The 16,995-nt window shown below is 31.7% G+C and overlaps 1 protein-coding gene across 2 annotated transcripts; it reads right to left on the minus strand.

Moving 5' to 3' along the window:
• Nucleotides 1–3,267: 3,267 nt before the first annotated feature.
• LOC126781895 (uncharacterized) lies at nucleotides 3,268–12,680 on the minus strand. Of its 2 annotated transcripts, none has more exons than XM_050507016.1 (5): nucleotides 12,508–12,680; nucleotides 6,957–10,934; nucleotides 6,537–6,657; nucleotides 6,198–6,326; nucleotides 3,268–5,427 (listed from the first exon to the last, which is right to left on the minus strand). In XM_050507016.1, the coding sequence occupies exons 2-5, from the start codon at nucleotides 10,919–10,921 to the stop codon at nucleotides 5,236–5,238; spliced, it is 4,407 nt and encodes a 1,468-aa protein (XP_050362973.1). In that variant the 5' UTR covers nucleotides 10,922–10,934; nucleotides 12,508–12,680; the 3' UTR covers nucleotides 3,268–5,235. The 2 variants fall into 2 exon arrangements, with proteins under 2 accessions (XP_050362973.1, XP_050362974.1); XM_050507017.1 differs by lacking the exon at nucleotides 12,508–12,680 and adding an exon at nucleotides 11,865–11,965.
• Nucleotides 12,681–16,995: the final 4,315 nt, after the last annotated feature.

Below are 16,995 nucleotides of genomic sequence, written 5' to 3' on the forward strand. Positions count from 1 at the left end.
ATAGTGTGTACTTATGAATACATTGTTTTATTTTACCCTATTTTACGATAGTATTTACAATAGTGGTAAATGTGTAACATTAAAATATTTGTTATATTTTCGTTTTGTTTATTTCTCTGATATATGAAGCCTGTTATAATATGTCATTTATTGACATTTTTGGAGCGCCAATGACAACGCTTAGGCAACATTCTAGCAGACCATTTTGTAATATTTCTGTGGTCTTTCACAATGTCATTAATCGAACAATGCAAGTTTGCTATTTTTAATTCAGCACTAAAATGGTGACAGACTTAAGGTTTCTTATGGTACTATTAACTCTACTAATAATGTCTCTCTGTTCCCATTCCCTCTCAGATCTTGTTAAGAGTGACGTGTGTTGCGTTAGTTTGCTTTAAAAAATAAAATTTAAATAAAAAACTAGAAGTGCAAAACTATCAGGAAGATAGCGACGGCAACGAGTGTGTATCGCTCAACGGTCTAGCGAGTGAAACGGTGAACAAATTATCATCTAGTTGTCACTCCCTTAAGCACAGGAGCTCCGCCCACAAGTGCCACCCCAATACAACACTTGCGTGCGTTTATCTTTGTACGCAACAACTTTGCCACCGCTGGACTCCTAGTACTTTGTGTAAACTTCACAACTATTAAAAAAAAATGTCGGAACCGTATGACTCACTGAAAAAAAACAACAAAATCACGTCAGATCTTGCCTTAATTTGTTGAATAGGCACACAAAGGAAGAGATTCAGAATCGGATTGTAACTTCTAATAAAAAGTTGTTCCTGTATGATAATCAAAAACGTCCTGATTTTGAGTGTATGATGGACCTGTGCCGACATTGTTCATTACAGCATCTTGAATACGCATGATGACTGATTTTGAAATAACCTTCTATAATGTAGGTACACGTCTACTATTACTGAAAATAATTTTATTTCAGTAATAAACTAACTATTTACGCAAATAATTGCATTTTCATTTACCTATTTTAAATTTCGAACTCGAAAACACCCGCAGGTGTCATGGCGCCTACACGTGACGTCACGCCTCAATAAATGACAGTAAATGTTGTATTATGTCTATATTCAACGAAGAAAGGCAGAAAATATTGCGTATTTCTTAAGGTTAAAAATTAATTCCACAGTTTACAAGTGGTGTGCGGTCCCTCTGTGTAAAAGTACATTCGAATGCCAACCAGATCGAAGAACAATCTACAGAAGCAGAACGACCATATATAAGTTAGCAACGAAAGATGATAGTTCTTGAAGAATGTGAAGAGCAATTAAAAGAAAGTATGGTTACATAACATTTTAAAAAAAATTGCAAATTGAGGCAGAGATTCATAAAGATTTATTATATATTTAGGATATATTTAGATTTATAGAAGTATTCGTAAATATGTAAATTCACAAATTCAGTATTAGTGGAGCTAAATGAAATATTGTCTTGAAAGTTCTTACTGGTAAAAATATTAGGGTTCTTCATATGCGAGTAATACTATATAGCTAACAGAAAAAAAACCTATGATAACACTAAAGATAAATAAAAATGTACTTACAAGGAAGATTTCACATAGGTTTACTGGTGGTAGAGCTTTGTGCAAGCTCGTCTGGGTAGGTACCACCCACTCATCAGATATTCTACCGTAAAACAGCAGTACTTGGTATTGTTGTGTTCCGGTTTGAAGGGTGAGTGAGCCAGTGTAATTACAGGCACAAGGGACATAACATCTTAGTTCTCAAGGTCGGTGGCGCATTGGTGATGTAAGCGATGGTAAACATTTCTTACAATGCCAATCTCTATGGGCGTTGGTGACCACTTAACATCAGGTGGCCCATATGCTCGTCCGCCTTCCTATTCTATAAAAAAAATATTTGATGAAAGAAACTCTCCTAACATCAACAAATCCTGGGCAAATTAGAGGAATTTGCCTTAATAAAACCTTGTTCCATCATTGATAGATATTGCATGTTTTATTTCCTTCACAAAAACGCGAATAATCAACGACTCAACTAATTAAATGATGCAAAATTATTTTGAAACGCGTAAACACAACTTTTCAAGAGAAATCATTATAGATACAGAGGCGTGACGTCATTCGCTCTGATTAGTGTTTCAAATAAAATGGCCGATTGCAGAATTTTATACTTTTATTTTATTAAAAATCTTATTAATCTTAATGTGTATATTAAAATGTGATCATTTTTAGAATCCTTTTAAAAGAGTTTCTTCTCTAAAATCATTTATTTTTTTATTCTTTAATATTGTCATCATGCCTATTACTGCAGAGTTGTAATTTGCTATTGCGAATAATTATAAATAAGTTCACTGTAAACAACCGAAGATTGTCATTTGCTCTAGTCCACTCCATGTTTACAATGTCCACTCACCGAACCGTTTCAACATTCAACAATACAAAAATTACGACTGGAAACTGCTATACACTATACCACTAACCATATTTTAAATACGATGAGGCGGTAAAAATGAATTTTCATCGATTCCTGTTCTCAGAATTTTAATAGCAGACGCAATAAACTTACATTGAAATGACGACAGTGCACTGACAACGGTCAATACTACGATTATTTACATAGACTTTTCATTAAAAAAAACCGTTGGATAATGTATCCGTAACAGCCTGTGAATGTCCCACTGCTGGGCTAAAGGCCTCCTCTCCTCTTTTTTGAAGAGAAGGTTTGGAGCTTATTCCACCACGCTGCTCCAATGCGGGTTGGTAGAATTCACATGTGGCAGAATTTCAGTGAAATTAGACACATGCAGGTTTCCTCACGATGTTTTCCTTCACCGTAAAGCACGAGATGAATTATAATCACAAATTAAGCACATGAAAATTCAGTGGTGCTTGCCCGGGCTTGAACCCACGATCATCGGTTAAGATTCACGCGTTCTTACCACAGGGCCATCTCGGCTTTTTTTTATGATAATGTATGTAAAACGATAATTTCCCAAGTAATAAAAAAGTATAAGTAAAAAGGGACATTCTGTGTCACCTAATCTGTAACTGTTACCACTTTTCCTGGAAAAAAAATCAATCGTCCTTAATAAATATCTATTTTTTGCCTATGTGTGTTTTACCGATTTAAAAAAAAAATGCAGCACTCATTATAAAGGATATATCGTTATACATACATATATGAATGATTTTGCATAAATAAAACACACGACGCCAACTCTTATTATATATTCATACCTAAAAGATAGAAAAAAATTTGTACAATGAATGACACAGTTGTACAGATACGGAAAGTACAGGTGAGATACCATACAGTACCATTTCAAAATATTTGTCATCCTTAGGGTCCGTTCACACAGACCGGCTCGGAGAGGAGAGCAGATTTTTATCACGTTGGAAACAGTGTTTTGAGTGATTGTAGTAAAGTTTATTTTTGCATTTGCACCTTTTTTGTCATTAAAAATGCCTGAACGCGCTTCGTGTGAAGTAATAAAAGGAGCCGACCGGCTCCGCTTGCGTGCTCTTTCTCGCTCGCACCCGCTTTCAGATCTCTTCCAGCCGGTCGATGTGAAATAGTTGGCGGCTCCGCTCCGGCCAATTCCAAGCGTATACGACCCGGTCTGTGTGAAAAGAAAAAAGCAGGCCGATGCTCTCCGAGCCGGTCTGTGTGAACGGACCCTTAATCTTTAAAATGTTCCGACAATGAAATACTTCGTTCGGCTCTCATAAGATATTCCTTTGAAAGTATAAAATGAAGAACTTACCGCATATCACAGATTATTTTCCTGCTGGAAAGTTTACAATAACTATTGAAAAAAATTAACGATATTTGATCTTAACATTATTTTTTAGCAACTAAAACCATGTCTTTATTAATTATTATATAGTTATCGTTAAAAACGTTTTACAATTACACATATTGCCCCGTAAATTTACAATCAAGATTTAAAAAATAACCACTAACTAGCATAATACTATGTAAGTTCAAATAGCTTGCTACAAATATATAGAAATAACCTAAGTAATGTTAAATAAAAGAAACTCTGACACTAGCTAAGTTACAAGTCTTCTGATGTTTTTGACATAACGAGATTATTATTTCTTATTCTGATTTTATATTAGAATAAAGCCCACTTTCAGGTAAAAGGTATTGGAAAAAAGATAAACCGAAAAGTACCTTTATGCAAACAAATAAACGATCCAAATTTAAATTCTTAATTGCCAAACTTGGAACTTCATCCATTCGGTTCGATCTATAAATCTTCGCTTGAAATAAACATGTATGAGATCAGTATGCCACCAACTTCTTCAGCGAATTATTTACAATATAAATACAGGTGCACTCTCTATTCTCTAGCTCTCATAATCCGATGGGACGGCAATCCGATACGACTGGAAAGAGTTCAGGCGCTGGAACAACGGCTTTGCGTGCTTTCCGAAACACCGGAATTTACACAATCCCAACTTCCAGACTCCGGGCTGTTACTGATAATTTTCGACAGAAAAACCCAATAATTAGACAATTTTTATTGGTCCGACCTGGGATAGGAACCAAGACTCTGCTCAAACCTCGGGGTCTGCAGCCTTTCATCTGGCCACTTGACCAACGAGGCAGTCAAATTAAATATAATATGAATATATTTATAATGATACGTCATTATAACCCGTTTCGATAAAAAGAAAAGAAAAAATAATAATCACAACTATCGAGTACTTAAATTTGTCGGATAAAATATTCTATTTCAGATTCACAGATAATAAAAATCTGTTTATATTCTTCTGAGGTCACTGTTATGAAACTAAATCATTAACCGACTTTATAAGTAAATGGTACACTTTTCCCCCTGTGTGTTTGTATGTGCGCGATTATTTCAAAAACTGCACAACCTATTTTCACTATTCTTACCGCGTAGTCAATACTAAAGGAAGGAGGAGGTAATATGTCGAATATTATGATACAATTTTTATATATACATATTAATTATGTGTATTAAAAGATGAATTCGGCTCATTAAAAAAAACTGTTTGATTTAACTGTGCTGATGGAGTAAAGGTTGTTCGGCAACCAATCGCCAGGCCAAACCGTCGGAACGACAAGGAATGTTCATACTTAAAAGTCCCACAATGTAACAAAGAGTTCCGCTAGTACGGAGTGGGCAGCCTGGCACTTAGCCGGCAGATCTTTCAATCCTTTGATTACATTTTGTGTACATTATTTAATGAACCGGGACCGTCCCCACTTACTATATAACAGTTCATTCAGAGTCTTCAGCGTTACTTTTTATATTATTTAGCTGTTCAATCAATTCCTTGCGAAGATCTTCCGACGCTTTAGAAAATGATTTCCATATTTCATTTTTCTGTGAAAGAGTTTTATTTAAAAGCAATAAACTTTCTTCTTCTAAATGATTACTAGTTTCTTCTAGTTCAGTTATTATATTAGTTTTCTGAAAGTCAAAAGTACATTATTTTTTAGTTATTAATCATTCAAATTATATTACTGAAGTAATACAAACAGAGACAGAAACAAGATTAATTATCATAAAACCAACTCATGATAAAGCAGGACAACTTCATTAAAAATATCAGTTTTCATTAAAAATAAACACATTTTTTTTAATAGAATAAATTAAAATTTCGTCATATCACTCGAAATAGGTTTGATTTTTTTTTTTCCTTTTAAATAAATACTAGACAGTCAACCTTAACTAACTTAATTCTTCATGCGGTTTTGGTTTTTACAAATGTCATTATATATTTTTTTTTTGTTTTGCTAGCTACTTTACTTAAGTACTAAAAGAACTAATATAAAATTAAAACTTGTACAGAGTATTGCAAAATCATTTAAAAACAAACACAACTTGCTGGAAAAAAATAAACACTTTAATTAAGAAATAAAACAGCTGTTAACATCCGAAAGTAAGAAATTATTAAAATATATTAGAATAAAAAAATATTATTTTTTATGTGAAACTTTTTAGACGGCGATTCGTTGGGTAATCGAAAGGACGTGGTACTTTTTATTACACTTAAGCTGTTTTACTTCTACTACGATGCTGCACATGCATTTTTTCTTTAGCACCATTAGTTAAATAACGGAAAGTAGACTTGAGGCGCATAAGTTGTAGTAAATACTTACTTAGAAGTTGCGGGACAACATATTAATATGACGGCTACTATTATTGCTATGTTACTCATATTATATAAAAATATTTACCTTTTCCGTAAAATCTTTCATAATAATTTCATCGAGGGCTGCGGAATTCTTTGGTGAATGCACATTTTTTATTGATTGAATATTCTTCAACAACTCACGTTTGTGTTGTAAACCTTTTTGAGTCATCACCTATAAAATTAAATAATATGTTATAAAAATATAATTTGGTTTACTAAAAGCAATTCAAATAAAATACGTAATTACAAAATTTGAGATTTGCAATGTCATTCTCTCTTGAGTTAATCTATACAAATAAATAAATTTTCAGGATAGTATTCCATATATTATAAGCAATCACAGTACGAGAATAATAATATATTTAAATAAACTAGAACTCACGTAATCTGTGGTTAGGTCTTTCGCCTCCAATTTCTTTTTAATGTTGCTATCAGGTAAGGACTCAAGCGCATGCCACTCTAAATTAATATGCCTCGGTATATAAACTTTTCTAGACATCACCCTGAAAAGAGCAATGAGTCAATAATTTAATTTTTCAATAATTTGGTAAAAAGTGAGGATAAGATCGAGAGGACTGCATGTGAAATGAAAATCTGCACATATATATTTATCAACCCGCATGGGACCACAAAGCTGAAAGTTTGGATCTCATCCAAAGTTTCTCATAAAAAGGAGAGGAGATACTAGCCCGCCAGTGGAACATTTACAGGCTTTTACATACCTTTTTCCTTTTTTACATTTAAGAATTATTCTCAAATTCCAATTTGAATTTAAAGAGTGCCGTTAATTTTTTATACTTACTGAGTTATTTTACTAAAAGCTTCGTCTTCGTTATAGAATTCGGTGCATTTAAAACCGGGAAATTCAAAGCTTAATTCATTTTCAGAATTACGCCTTCCAGGTATCCAACCTAGACTGTCTATATTTTTACAAACAATCCAAACATCTTTGCACATATCATCTTTTGTGCATTGGTTGCTCATGGTGTCATCCTCGTCATCCGAAATAATGTAACACTGAGTTTTTGCATTTACTACAGATTTTTCAAGAAATTTTTCTATGTCCATATCGGTGCTATCAGTAGATTCTTGTATGTTAGTTTTTAGTTGGTTACATAATAATTGATTCTCAAAAGATCTTTTGTTTATTTCTTCGGGTTTTAATATAAACATTCCCCCTTCTAATTTTTTTTTCTGTATTTCCTTCGGAATACTAACATTAATCTCTTTTGCGTGGTGTTCAACTTCTGTTACAGGTTTTTGACATTGCGATATGATTTTCTGTTCCGTTTGCTCTTGATTTTGACCAAAATCTTGACGCAATGCTAAAGTTGAATTTAGCAAAGATGGGTTTGAACAAGTGGTATCTTTGTTTATTAATAAATTCTTTTTTACAAGAAAAGCGCCTTTGTATTTTAAGTTATCTTTATCGTGTATAGGTACTTGTTTTAACAAACCATTTGGTGCAAGTTGGAAAAAACCATTTGTCTTTCTTATTCTTATAGGTTTAACAACTTTACCTACGACCTCTTTATTAGTCTTTAGCTTAGAAGCACTTGAGTTTGTATTTTTATCGGAAAGTTGTGGATTTTCGTTTGTACCCTCTTTTAGGCAAAAATCAGAGTCTAAGCTAAGCATATTATTGCCGTCTGCAATACTCGATGGCATATACATTAAAGGGTTATCGATAACATTTATGTTATCAATTTTATTCGTAGTTATCCATCTACCTCTTGTGCAATTTGTTTCTCTTACATCATGTATGTTTCTTATAGTTTCTATACCTAATGCCTCGTCTTTTTCATACGGCCCGATAAAAACATAATTTTCTGTATCACTTGGTATGGCATAAATACCAAAACTTGGATTTGTTTGAGGATAACTGCAATTTTGTGATGAAAGTTTAACTGTTTTTCCTGACACCTTTGCAACATTTATTGCTTTTATAATACTCTCATACTTGACAAAAAATCCCCTTTTGTAAAATCGGATTTCCGTAAAATCATTTTCTACCGTCATTACAAACCATTTAGATTGTTCAGGAGTATTCTCAAATGTTTGTTTAACAACATTGTCCAATGAACTATTCAATTCATCTGACGAGCTATCTGTAATAACCGGCATAAATTCGGAATCGGAACTGCATTCACTTTGAGATTTTTGCCGTGATATAATCGTATCTATCTCATTTTCTTGTGTAACGTTATTGTTGTTACTGTTTACTTTTGTAACAGAACCTACCAACTCCCAACAATGTGATAGTCCACACAAAATACAAAAATTATCTTTTAGATCGGTTGCATTCGTAAGTAAGTTTTTTACTGTTATGGGATATTTATCAAGGTCAGATAAAGCAATGTCGTTTATATTAATACAATTATCAAACAAAGAATTTTTGAAATTTACTGCCATGAAAATACGATAAGGTTGTTGTTTTGATATGAGAAAGTAATTTTTTCTTTCTCGATATCTAGACAATATGAAATCCCAAGGATATAAGGCCATCGTTCCCAGTCGTGGTGGATGTAAAGAATGTTTAATTGGACCTTGATCAGTTCGTTCTTTATATTGCTTATAATTAGATTCGAGCCACGTGACAAGCTTTTTACTCGATAATTTTTTAACGTCTTTATACTCTAGTGGGATTTCTTTGATAACATTGTTCAATAAATCATTTGAGGTTGAATCGACGACTTCGGAAGCATTTACATTTGTCGAAGCAACATTTTTCTCTGAATCTTCTTTATTAATTAAAGATGCCAATTTCTTGCGTAAGGTTTTGTCATTTCGTTCCATTTCCAATATTTTTTTATTTGTACTGAGATAGTATTCATCACAGTGTTTTCTACCCTTATATGGTAATATTCTAACACATTTTTCATGGTAATCGAATGCATCTAAAGGCGACTCATTACTATAATGAACGGAAACGGAACGTTTTTTGAATTTATTATCTAAAGATAATTCTTGCCGAGTTAAATTGACATTTATAACCAATTTTTTAACTTTTTCAGGCATTGTGTTATTTGTAGTCATAGATTCGTCAACTCCCGGAGAAAAAGATTTTGTAAATTTACCCTTACAAAAACATTTATACAGGCTGTGGACCATACACCAAGGCTCAACATTTTTAAGTATAAGATTTGTGCATAGTACTTTCAATGTTTTCTTTGTATTATCTTTAGTTTTTAAATGCATGTTACTATAAAAATCAGCGTACTTTTTTGAAGCCTTCCAATTTCTTTTTTGAGATTTCAACAATATACTTTTGTCATCTGTTACTATAACAGTTTGATGAAATTTTTGTTCTTCTTTCGCTAATTTTGGACCCAATTGTTGGTCTAGATTCACTAATCCCGGTAATATATCGGTACAATCATTATCGAATGAATCCGAAAGTTTGTATTTCGAAAAGTCACATTTACATTCGAACATACATTCAAAGCGTCCACAATGTCTTTTTAAATCGTAAGAATAATTTAACGAATCACAAATACATCCTAAGGTACAATGAGCATTGGAACATACACTTTTAGCGTTTAATTCTGATGTATCTGAAATTCTAATAACTGTTACATCCAGCCTATCTAGCTCACCATATTTTCGTTTTCCTTTGTCTTTTAGGTAATTTGTATTAGAACTGCTGTTTGTTATTGGTACTTCTCTTGCTTCGTCTTCTCCAAAAAACAATTCATTTTGATTTAAGCTAATTTCGACCGCATCAATAATGTTATCTACGACGCCAATGACTTGAGAAAATATAACTGAATCGTCTTCAGACGTTTGTATTGGCAGTTTTTGTACTTTTTCCTGATGTATAATATCACTATCATTACGCATAAGTATTCTACGTTGAAAACATTTATAATCTAAGTCAAACGTAACATTACAAGTATCTTTTAATTGAACTGGAATCCCTTTTTTATTTGTTCCCAATACTGAAACTGCAAAATCTGCCCATTTCTGACTAATTACACCATTAGAATTTAGCAAAAATGTATTTTGAAGGAATGTATTGATAACAGGCGCCAAGGGCGTACCATAAGACGGTTGTATATCGAGACCAGGCTTCGGTAAAGTGACTAATTCCATGTCACCAAATTGATATTTTTGGTAGGAAGTATCTAGATTTTTTTTCTTTGTCAATGGCCCAGGTTTAAATTTCACATTTAAAGAATTTTGTAGTAATGCTTTTTTTCTCTTTAAATTGCTTCGTCTGAATGTGGAATTATTAAGAGAAGATTCCTTGATTTTACCAATATCATGCTTACATATAAATTTACTATTTCCACCTTTACTGCCATTAACTTGAATATATTTCCCATTCCAACGAACATACTGACGAGAAAATTTTTCTTCCTCTGGATTAATATTTATTAGCATTTGCCATGCCGATCTTGAAATAGGAGAAGATGATTTTAAAATATTTTTAGCTGTTTCTTTAGTTTTTTCGTCTCTTGAAGAACCGAGCCTAATTTTGCGCAATAATACATTTTTCTGTTTTTCTAACTCATCAGGCAAATAACTGTTAATGTCCGATTCAAAAATCTTTCGAATATCTTGAACAGTTTTAACTTTCATTCCATTTTTTTTCTTTGGCACATAATATTTATCAGTTTTGTGTATAAAATTACATTCGTTATTTTTTTCTACCTGATCTACAATAGGCGTGGCGGGAACAATATTCAATATTTCTTCCAAATTATTCTTAATATTATTCTGTGTTCTTATTATTGTAGATGAGAAAACTTTTCTTTCGGCCTCCATTGCAAAAAAATTACTGAAAATATAGTTTATTTTTATTTTTGCAGAGGGAATAAAGTAACACAAAATACACATTTTAATAAAGCTTTAAACAGCAATTAACTGAAAATGCATGTTTACTTAATATTTAATCCGTTCCAACCTATTTGTGATTTAGTTTAAGTGCATTGTAAAGCTTTAGTATCGGGTAGAAAGATGCATTTAGCAGATTTGGCCTTAGCAAGGCCACTCACATCAAAAAGCAATCCACTTTTTTGCGAGAAAATTAAGAATAAATATTATAGCCTAGAAATGATAATTAGTCATTATTAATAATTTGTAATCGCATCTGCCTTCAAAACTACAGAAAGTGCTCATCTAGCCTTGCGTAACAATTTCGTAAACACTAGTTGTAGGATCGACAAGAAACCATGTAGAATCAGGTCGATAATAAAACCGTCAAAAAATTTACTTATCGTTAAATCGTATCGTATCGGTAAACTGTTTCGTATAATAATCGTACACCTTTATAGTTTTAACTTTTCATCCCACTAATATTTTGACTAAGGTAGATAAGTATTTTACGAAATTAAAAAGTTAAAAATATATGATAAAAAAATAAAAATTACGATAAATAAAATATACCGCATGGTGGAATTAGCTCTAAAAGTTCTTAATTTAGTAAGTGATTTTATTTACGGGATGTAATTTATTATACTTATTAAATATGCTTTTTAATATGATGATTAAATAATACATACTTTTTCACGTAGCTACCACGTGAAAAAGTATATATTATTTAATCAGTATATATTTATCAACTTAATTAATTTCCTATACAAAATCGATTAAAAAAAACACATGTCAAATATTAAGATGGCGACGCCAAAACTTTTCAGGTTATTTTACATTCATTTTCATTAAAAACAATACATAACAAATACGCAAGTATGCAAAAAATACTTACGGTAATACCGGTAAATGTATAAAACTTTTACATTTAAAAACTTATAGTAGCACGGTTATGTTATCAGACCGAAATCATCATCGATTTCAATATTTCGCAAAATGGCCGATTGTTTATCGTTTAGAAAGAGATTGTATGTGTTGTCTATTTTTTAATTAAATTTATTTAAAAAATCGTTGTGTATTTAAGAAAACCAGTATTATTCCATAAACCTGTAATTATTATGGTTCCCTTAAATAGTTCTTAAAATGTAACCTAAAACTTATGCGTTATTACACGCTTAATCAGCAGTGCTGCCAGCTTAAAAAAATGGTAGAAAATTAGGAATCATATTTATTTATTTATTGTATTATTAATACAATTTACGTAGCAATACAAAATGACTATCATTAAAAACGACAATTAATAAACAACAACTTGTATTTTAATAAACACAAATACGGTTAATAACCATTTTAGTAGTACACTTCTTCGTTTATAGTAGTAAAACTAGCATATACTTAACTAATGTCACAACTTTAATGTACATAATACACTATATTAAAAAGGGATTATTTACGTTTAAATGTGATTTATTTATTCGGTTTTTACAAAATATTAGTATTAAATATGTTAAACAACACAAAAAAGTAGTTACACGTACCTCACAGCTTTTTTTGAATATTATGTTCAGCTTTCTGTTATGAGAAACATCACGTGATCAATTGTTAAGATGGCCGCTTACATATTTAAGCCCACAGCCACGTAAAACCAATCGTTTTAAATCTGTTCTTTCGAATAGATAAAAAACTCATTTTTTTCAATTATATTGGAATCAAGATTTAAATTTGTGTAATACTTATTATATTTTAAACGTAATTTAATTTTTGTATTACAAATTATTACTCGATTAATTCTATATCACAGATAACATTTATTTTGATGGTCATAGATTTTATAGTTCATTTTGCACCGACAGATTAAAAATAAACATAATACTAATATTTTAAGTACTCTTATACAAAAGTATTGGTATATTGTACAAGAGTACATCATCACAAAATCGATTCCTTCAAAGGTTCTATAAATGCTCACATTGTTGCGTGCCTTGCAATTTTCAGGTCTTGCCATGTAATCATTTTGTCTGTTTCTTAGTACGTAACTTAATAAAAAACACTAGGTTACATTAAGCAAATATAATATTTAGTCATTATGTAAAATGCTTATGTAACATTTAATTATGAATAAACAATAATTCGATTATTGTTATATCAGATAAATAAAAACTCGTAAATGAAATTAAAAAAATACAAATAAAGTACCGATTCTCTGGGCAAAAAATTAATCAACCCTCCTGTCACCGGTAGAGGCAATAAGACGGGTCATAATATTTTTGATGAAAGATTTGGCACTATTACTCTAAGGTTGGATCGTTTCAACTGTAAACGGAACAAAAATATAATTTAGAATAAGAAACGAATATTTGTAACGTTTGGTTGCTTCAGCTTCTGCAGCAGCTTCAGCTTTTAATATTCATTCCCTGATATGAGATGGGGCCAATGTGACAACACTGTTGTGTCCTACACCCGTCCTCGTTCCCAGGGAACCAATGTCAGTCCATCAGGTATTTTGCCATCATCACGACTAATGGAACGTCAATGGTAACAAGAGCCCTTTTTATTGTATCATTAAGAAAACGAAAAGATTCATTATGTAAAAGCTCAAGGTTTTTGTATGTAGCATGTAACCAGTGACCTAACTCTTTAGTTGATAAAGCTAGAAGCCCTGCCAGGTTTTTTGCACTTATTAAATTTTGATCTAAACTTCGTAGTGTAACGTGAACTAGTGGCGAATCCCAAAGTTTTTGTATAATAACTTCCTTAGGGATATCGTCATTGAGACACTAACTTCTAAAACTAAAACCAGTTTTCTATTGAATCTGTAAAATTTGTGATTTTCTCTGTATTTGAGTTTATTTATCTTAATCTACTTACTAAATTAATATATAAAGCTGAACAGTTTGTTTGATCCCGTAAGTCTCAGGAACTACTGATTCGAATAGAAAAACTATTTTTTTATAGAATAGCTCATTTATCGAAGAAGGCTATAGGCTTATATATCATCACCCAATAACCAATATAAGCAGACTATCAATGAAAAATGTTGCAAAAACAGGAAAATTTAATCATTTTGAGCTCGGAACGGATGCCCCGTTGCGTGCGCTGCGTAAACGGTTAAAGTTACGCAACCATCATGTATGACGAAATTATTCCTCTTAAAAAGGTCTAAAAAAAGTCCCCAATAGTTAAGTTTCTAATTGTTTTTTTAATAATTTATATATATTAGATCCTTACATATGAAATTAGCGTTTTGTCGTACTGACCACTCTGATCTGAAATATCTCCTCTTTGATCAAGAATTCCACATTCAAATTTGTAAATTCATTTAGTTGGTACATTTGAGTTTTGAAAACAGTCATTCATTTGTTTGTACTCATTATTTTTCTTTGGCGTCGCTTATTACCGCACAATGGAAAACATGAACTTGCAAACACGCGTCGACTGCTGTGTTACTTTGCTCAACCGACACAATAATGAAAGGTTTTTAAATCGAATGAACTTGTGATCAAAAGTGGGTACTGTATGATAATCGGAAGCGCTCGTCGTAATGACTGACCCCTGGAGACCCAGCCAAATCCTGCCCTAAACGAAAATTGACACAGAAAATATTACTTGTGAGTGTTTGATGGACGAGCGCCGGTGTCGTTCACTATAGCTTTCTAAAATCTGGCCAAAATGTTACGGCAGATATCTATTGTCAGCAACTGCAAACCATGAAGAAAGAACTAGCTGCTAAACAACCGAGATTGGTCAATCGCTCTAGACCACTGCAGCTTCACGACAACGCAAGACCACAGACTGCACAACAAACAACCACTAAGTTAGATAAGCTACAATTGGAATGTCTGCGACATCCACCGTACTCTTTGGACCTTGTTCAAACAGATTAACATTTTTTCCGGAATTTGGACAGCTTCTTACAAGCAAAAAAATTCAACTCCGATGCGGCAGTCCAAACCGCCTTCAGAGTTTATTGATTCTCGCCTCCATGGTTTTTTTAGTAAAGGGGTCAATGAACTACCTATGATATGGCAAAAGTGCATAGATAACAACGGTGCATACTTTGATTAATTAAATATATTTTACAAAAAAAAATGACTATATTCTACTCGCGTACAAAACGATAATTTCATATGTAAGGACCTAATATTTACTCAATAATATTATAAAGAGGTAAAATTTATTTGTGTGTAATGGATAAATTCAAGAACTGCTAACCCGATTTTAATATTTTTTTTACTTACGGAAAGCTAAATTAGAGCGAATAACATAGGCTATATTTTAGAAAGATGATGCTGATGATGAATTACCATCGTATGATGATATTAATTATTATGCAATTAATTATCTTTATAATAAAAGTTGATTATGCAATTGTAAATTCCTCTTTAAATTCGAATCGGACCTTTCATTTATAAGTTAGGACGCTTTATTATTTACATACACCTTTTTCTTTTTGTAAACTAGAAACAGTTGAATAGAAATAATGATTGCATGATGCCTTATGAAAATGTATTATAAAAAGTTTAAATGCATAGTGTACTTATAAATAATGATATTTAAAAAAAATCTGTAGTAAACTGTATAAAACGTGTAAACCACTTTTTGGTAATTATTTTTGTATTTTATAATTTTGCAATTCAATATGTCGTATGAAGTACAATTATTAGAAGTGCTTATAAGATATTTAATAAAATAAAAATTGTGCGTAGATAATATTTTTAATTGGCACTTAGCTATCACATTGTAGTTTTATACTCTTTTTTTATAAAATGCAGTACTTGTACACTCTTTGAATCATTCTATGTTGTCTCTAAGAATCCTTACTGTGTGTTGTCACATTTTATAGATAATTTTGATAGATACACAAATTAAAGTATACACTTATAACAATAAATATTGTGCTATTTTAATCATAATATACATTTATAAAGCTAGATTTGGTTTTACATAGTTTAAGATAATATTTTAGTAGGTCTTGCAATTTCTTATAAAAAAATTTAAAAATCTAAGACCATACGTCTTAAGCTTACCTAATGGTGGTACAATGTCATCATTCACGATTTAAAAAATGTAATTATTGTTAATTTTAAGATAATCCGAACCGAGCATGTATTTAACATCCTTGCATATCTACCTACGACTCGTATAATTGTTGACATAATTAAATAGAATTACAAAGTACAAAACGTTCATAGGGCACTGATTGTCAGTTAATACATAGGAAGAAGACAGACAGATACGACTTTAGCTTAAAGCGACTTAACTCGCGACTCTTCTTGCCTGATAAACGGGCAAGCTAGATTTTTTAATTTGTTGAAGGTTTAATCGTTGTTTTAAGAAATCGCGATAAAACTAGTATGTGCGAGACAGGTGGCAGACTTAGCTATTTTCCAAAAATTCTCCTGTATTTTTCCCATCCTTATGTGTATAATTGTTAGTGTCCATCTAAATATAGATTTTTACAAAATTGTACAAAAATTAGTCTTTATATCTCGAATGTAGACTGAAACAGGACAACTCAGTAATATTGAAGACTTTCTGTCAGTACACTTCCCGTTTTGTATTTTAATATTGTTATTAAAAAAGATTTGTAACTGAATTTCACTAATATGGCCCTTTTGCTTCCGTCATTTTGCTGTCACTTGTCACAAATAACGCACAACAAAAAGACAGCACTATTGCTCACTAAAAGTTTCTTCTTACAACGCCATACATTTTATGGTTAGAGCATCTGGGGCACGTGTCTAGAGCGCCATGTCATGCTATATCATGGTTCTGTTAATAACCACGTCCACTATCCAGATCATCCATACTCTTGGTTCATTGCATTGTTAAGGAAATTGGTCAAATTAAGTCTTTAAGTATTTTCTATATTTTTAAAAAAGGGTTTTATTTTTATGTAACTTGTGTTACAGCAAAATCCTAATCTACTGCGTACTAGATAACTATAACTGTTAGTAGTATTTTTTACTCTCTGGAGCACTGAAAAAACAATATATAATTAACAATTGAAATACAATTCGTATTCA

Source organism: Nymphalis io, chromosome 4, assembly GCF_905147045.1.
Source record: "Nymphalis io chromosome 4, ilAglIoxx1.1, whole genome shotgun sequence".
Taxonomy (NCBI): domain Eukaryota; kingdom Metazoa; phylum Arthropoda; class Insecta; order Lepidoptera; family Nymphalidae; genus Nymphalis; species Nymphalis io.

What these genes read in the sequence shown, in the direction of transcription:
- LOC126781895 (XM_050507016.1), bottom strand. Translation starts at nt 10,921, where the DNA reads ATGGAGGCCGAAAGAAAAGTTTTCTCATCTACAATAATAAGAACACAG. An exon ending in GCTTTTAGTAAAATAACTCA is followed by an intron (nt 6,658 to 6,956) that starts GTAAGTATAAAA and finishes TGCTCTTTTCAG; the next exon opens with GGTGATGTCTAGAAAAGTTT. An exon ending in TGAAAGATTTTACGGAAAAG is followed by an intron (nt 5,428 to 6,197) that starts GTAAATATTTTT and finishes TTTGACTTTCAG; the next exon opens with AAAACTAATATAATAACTGA.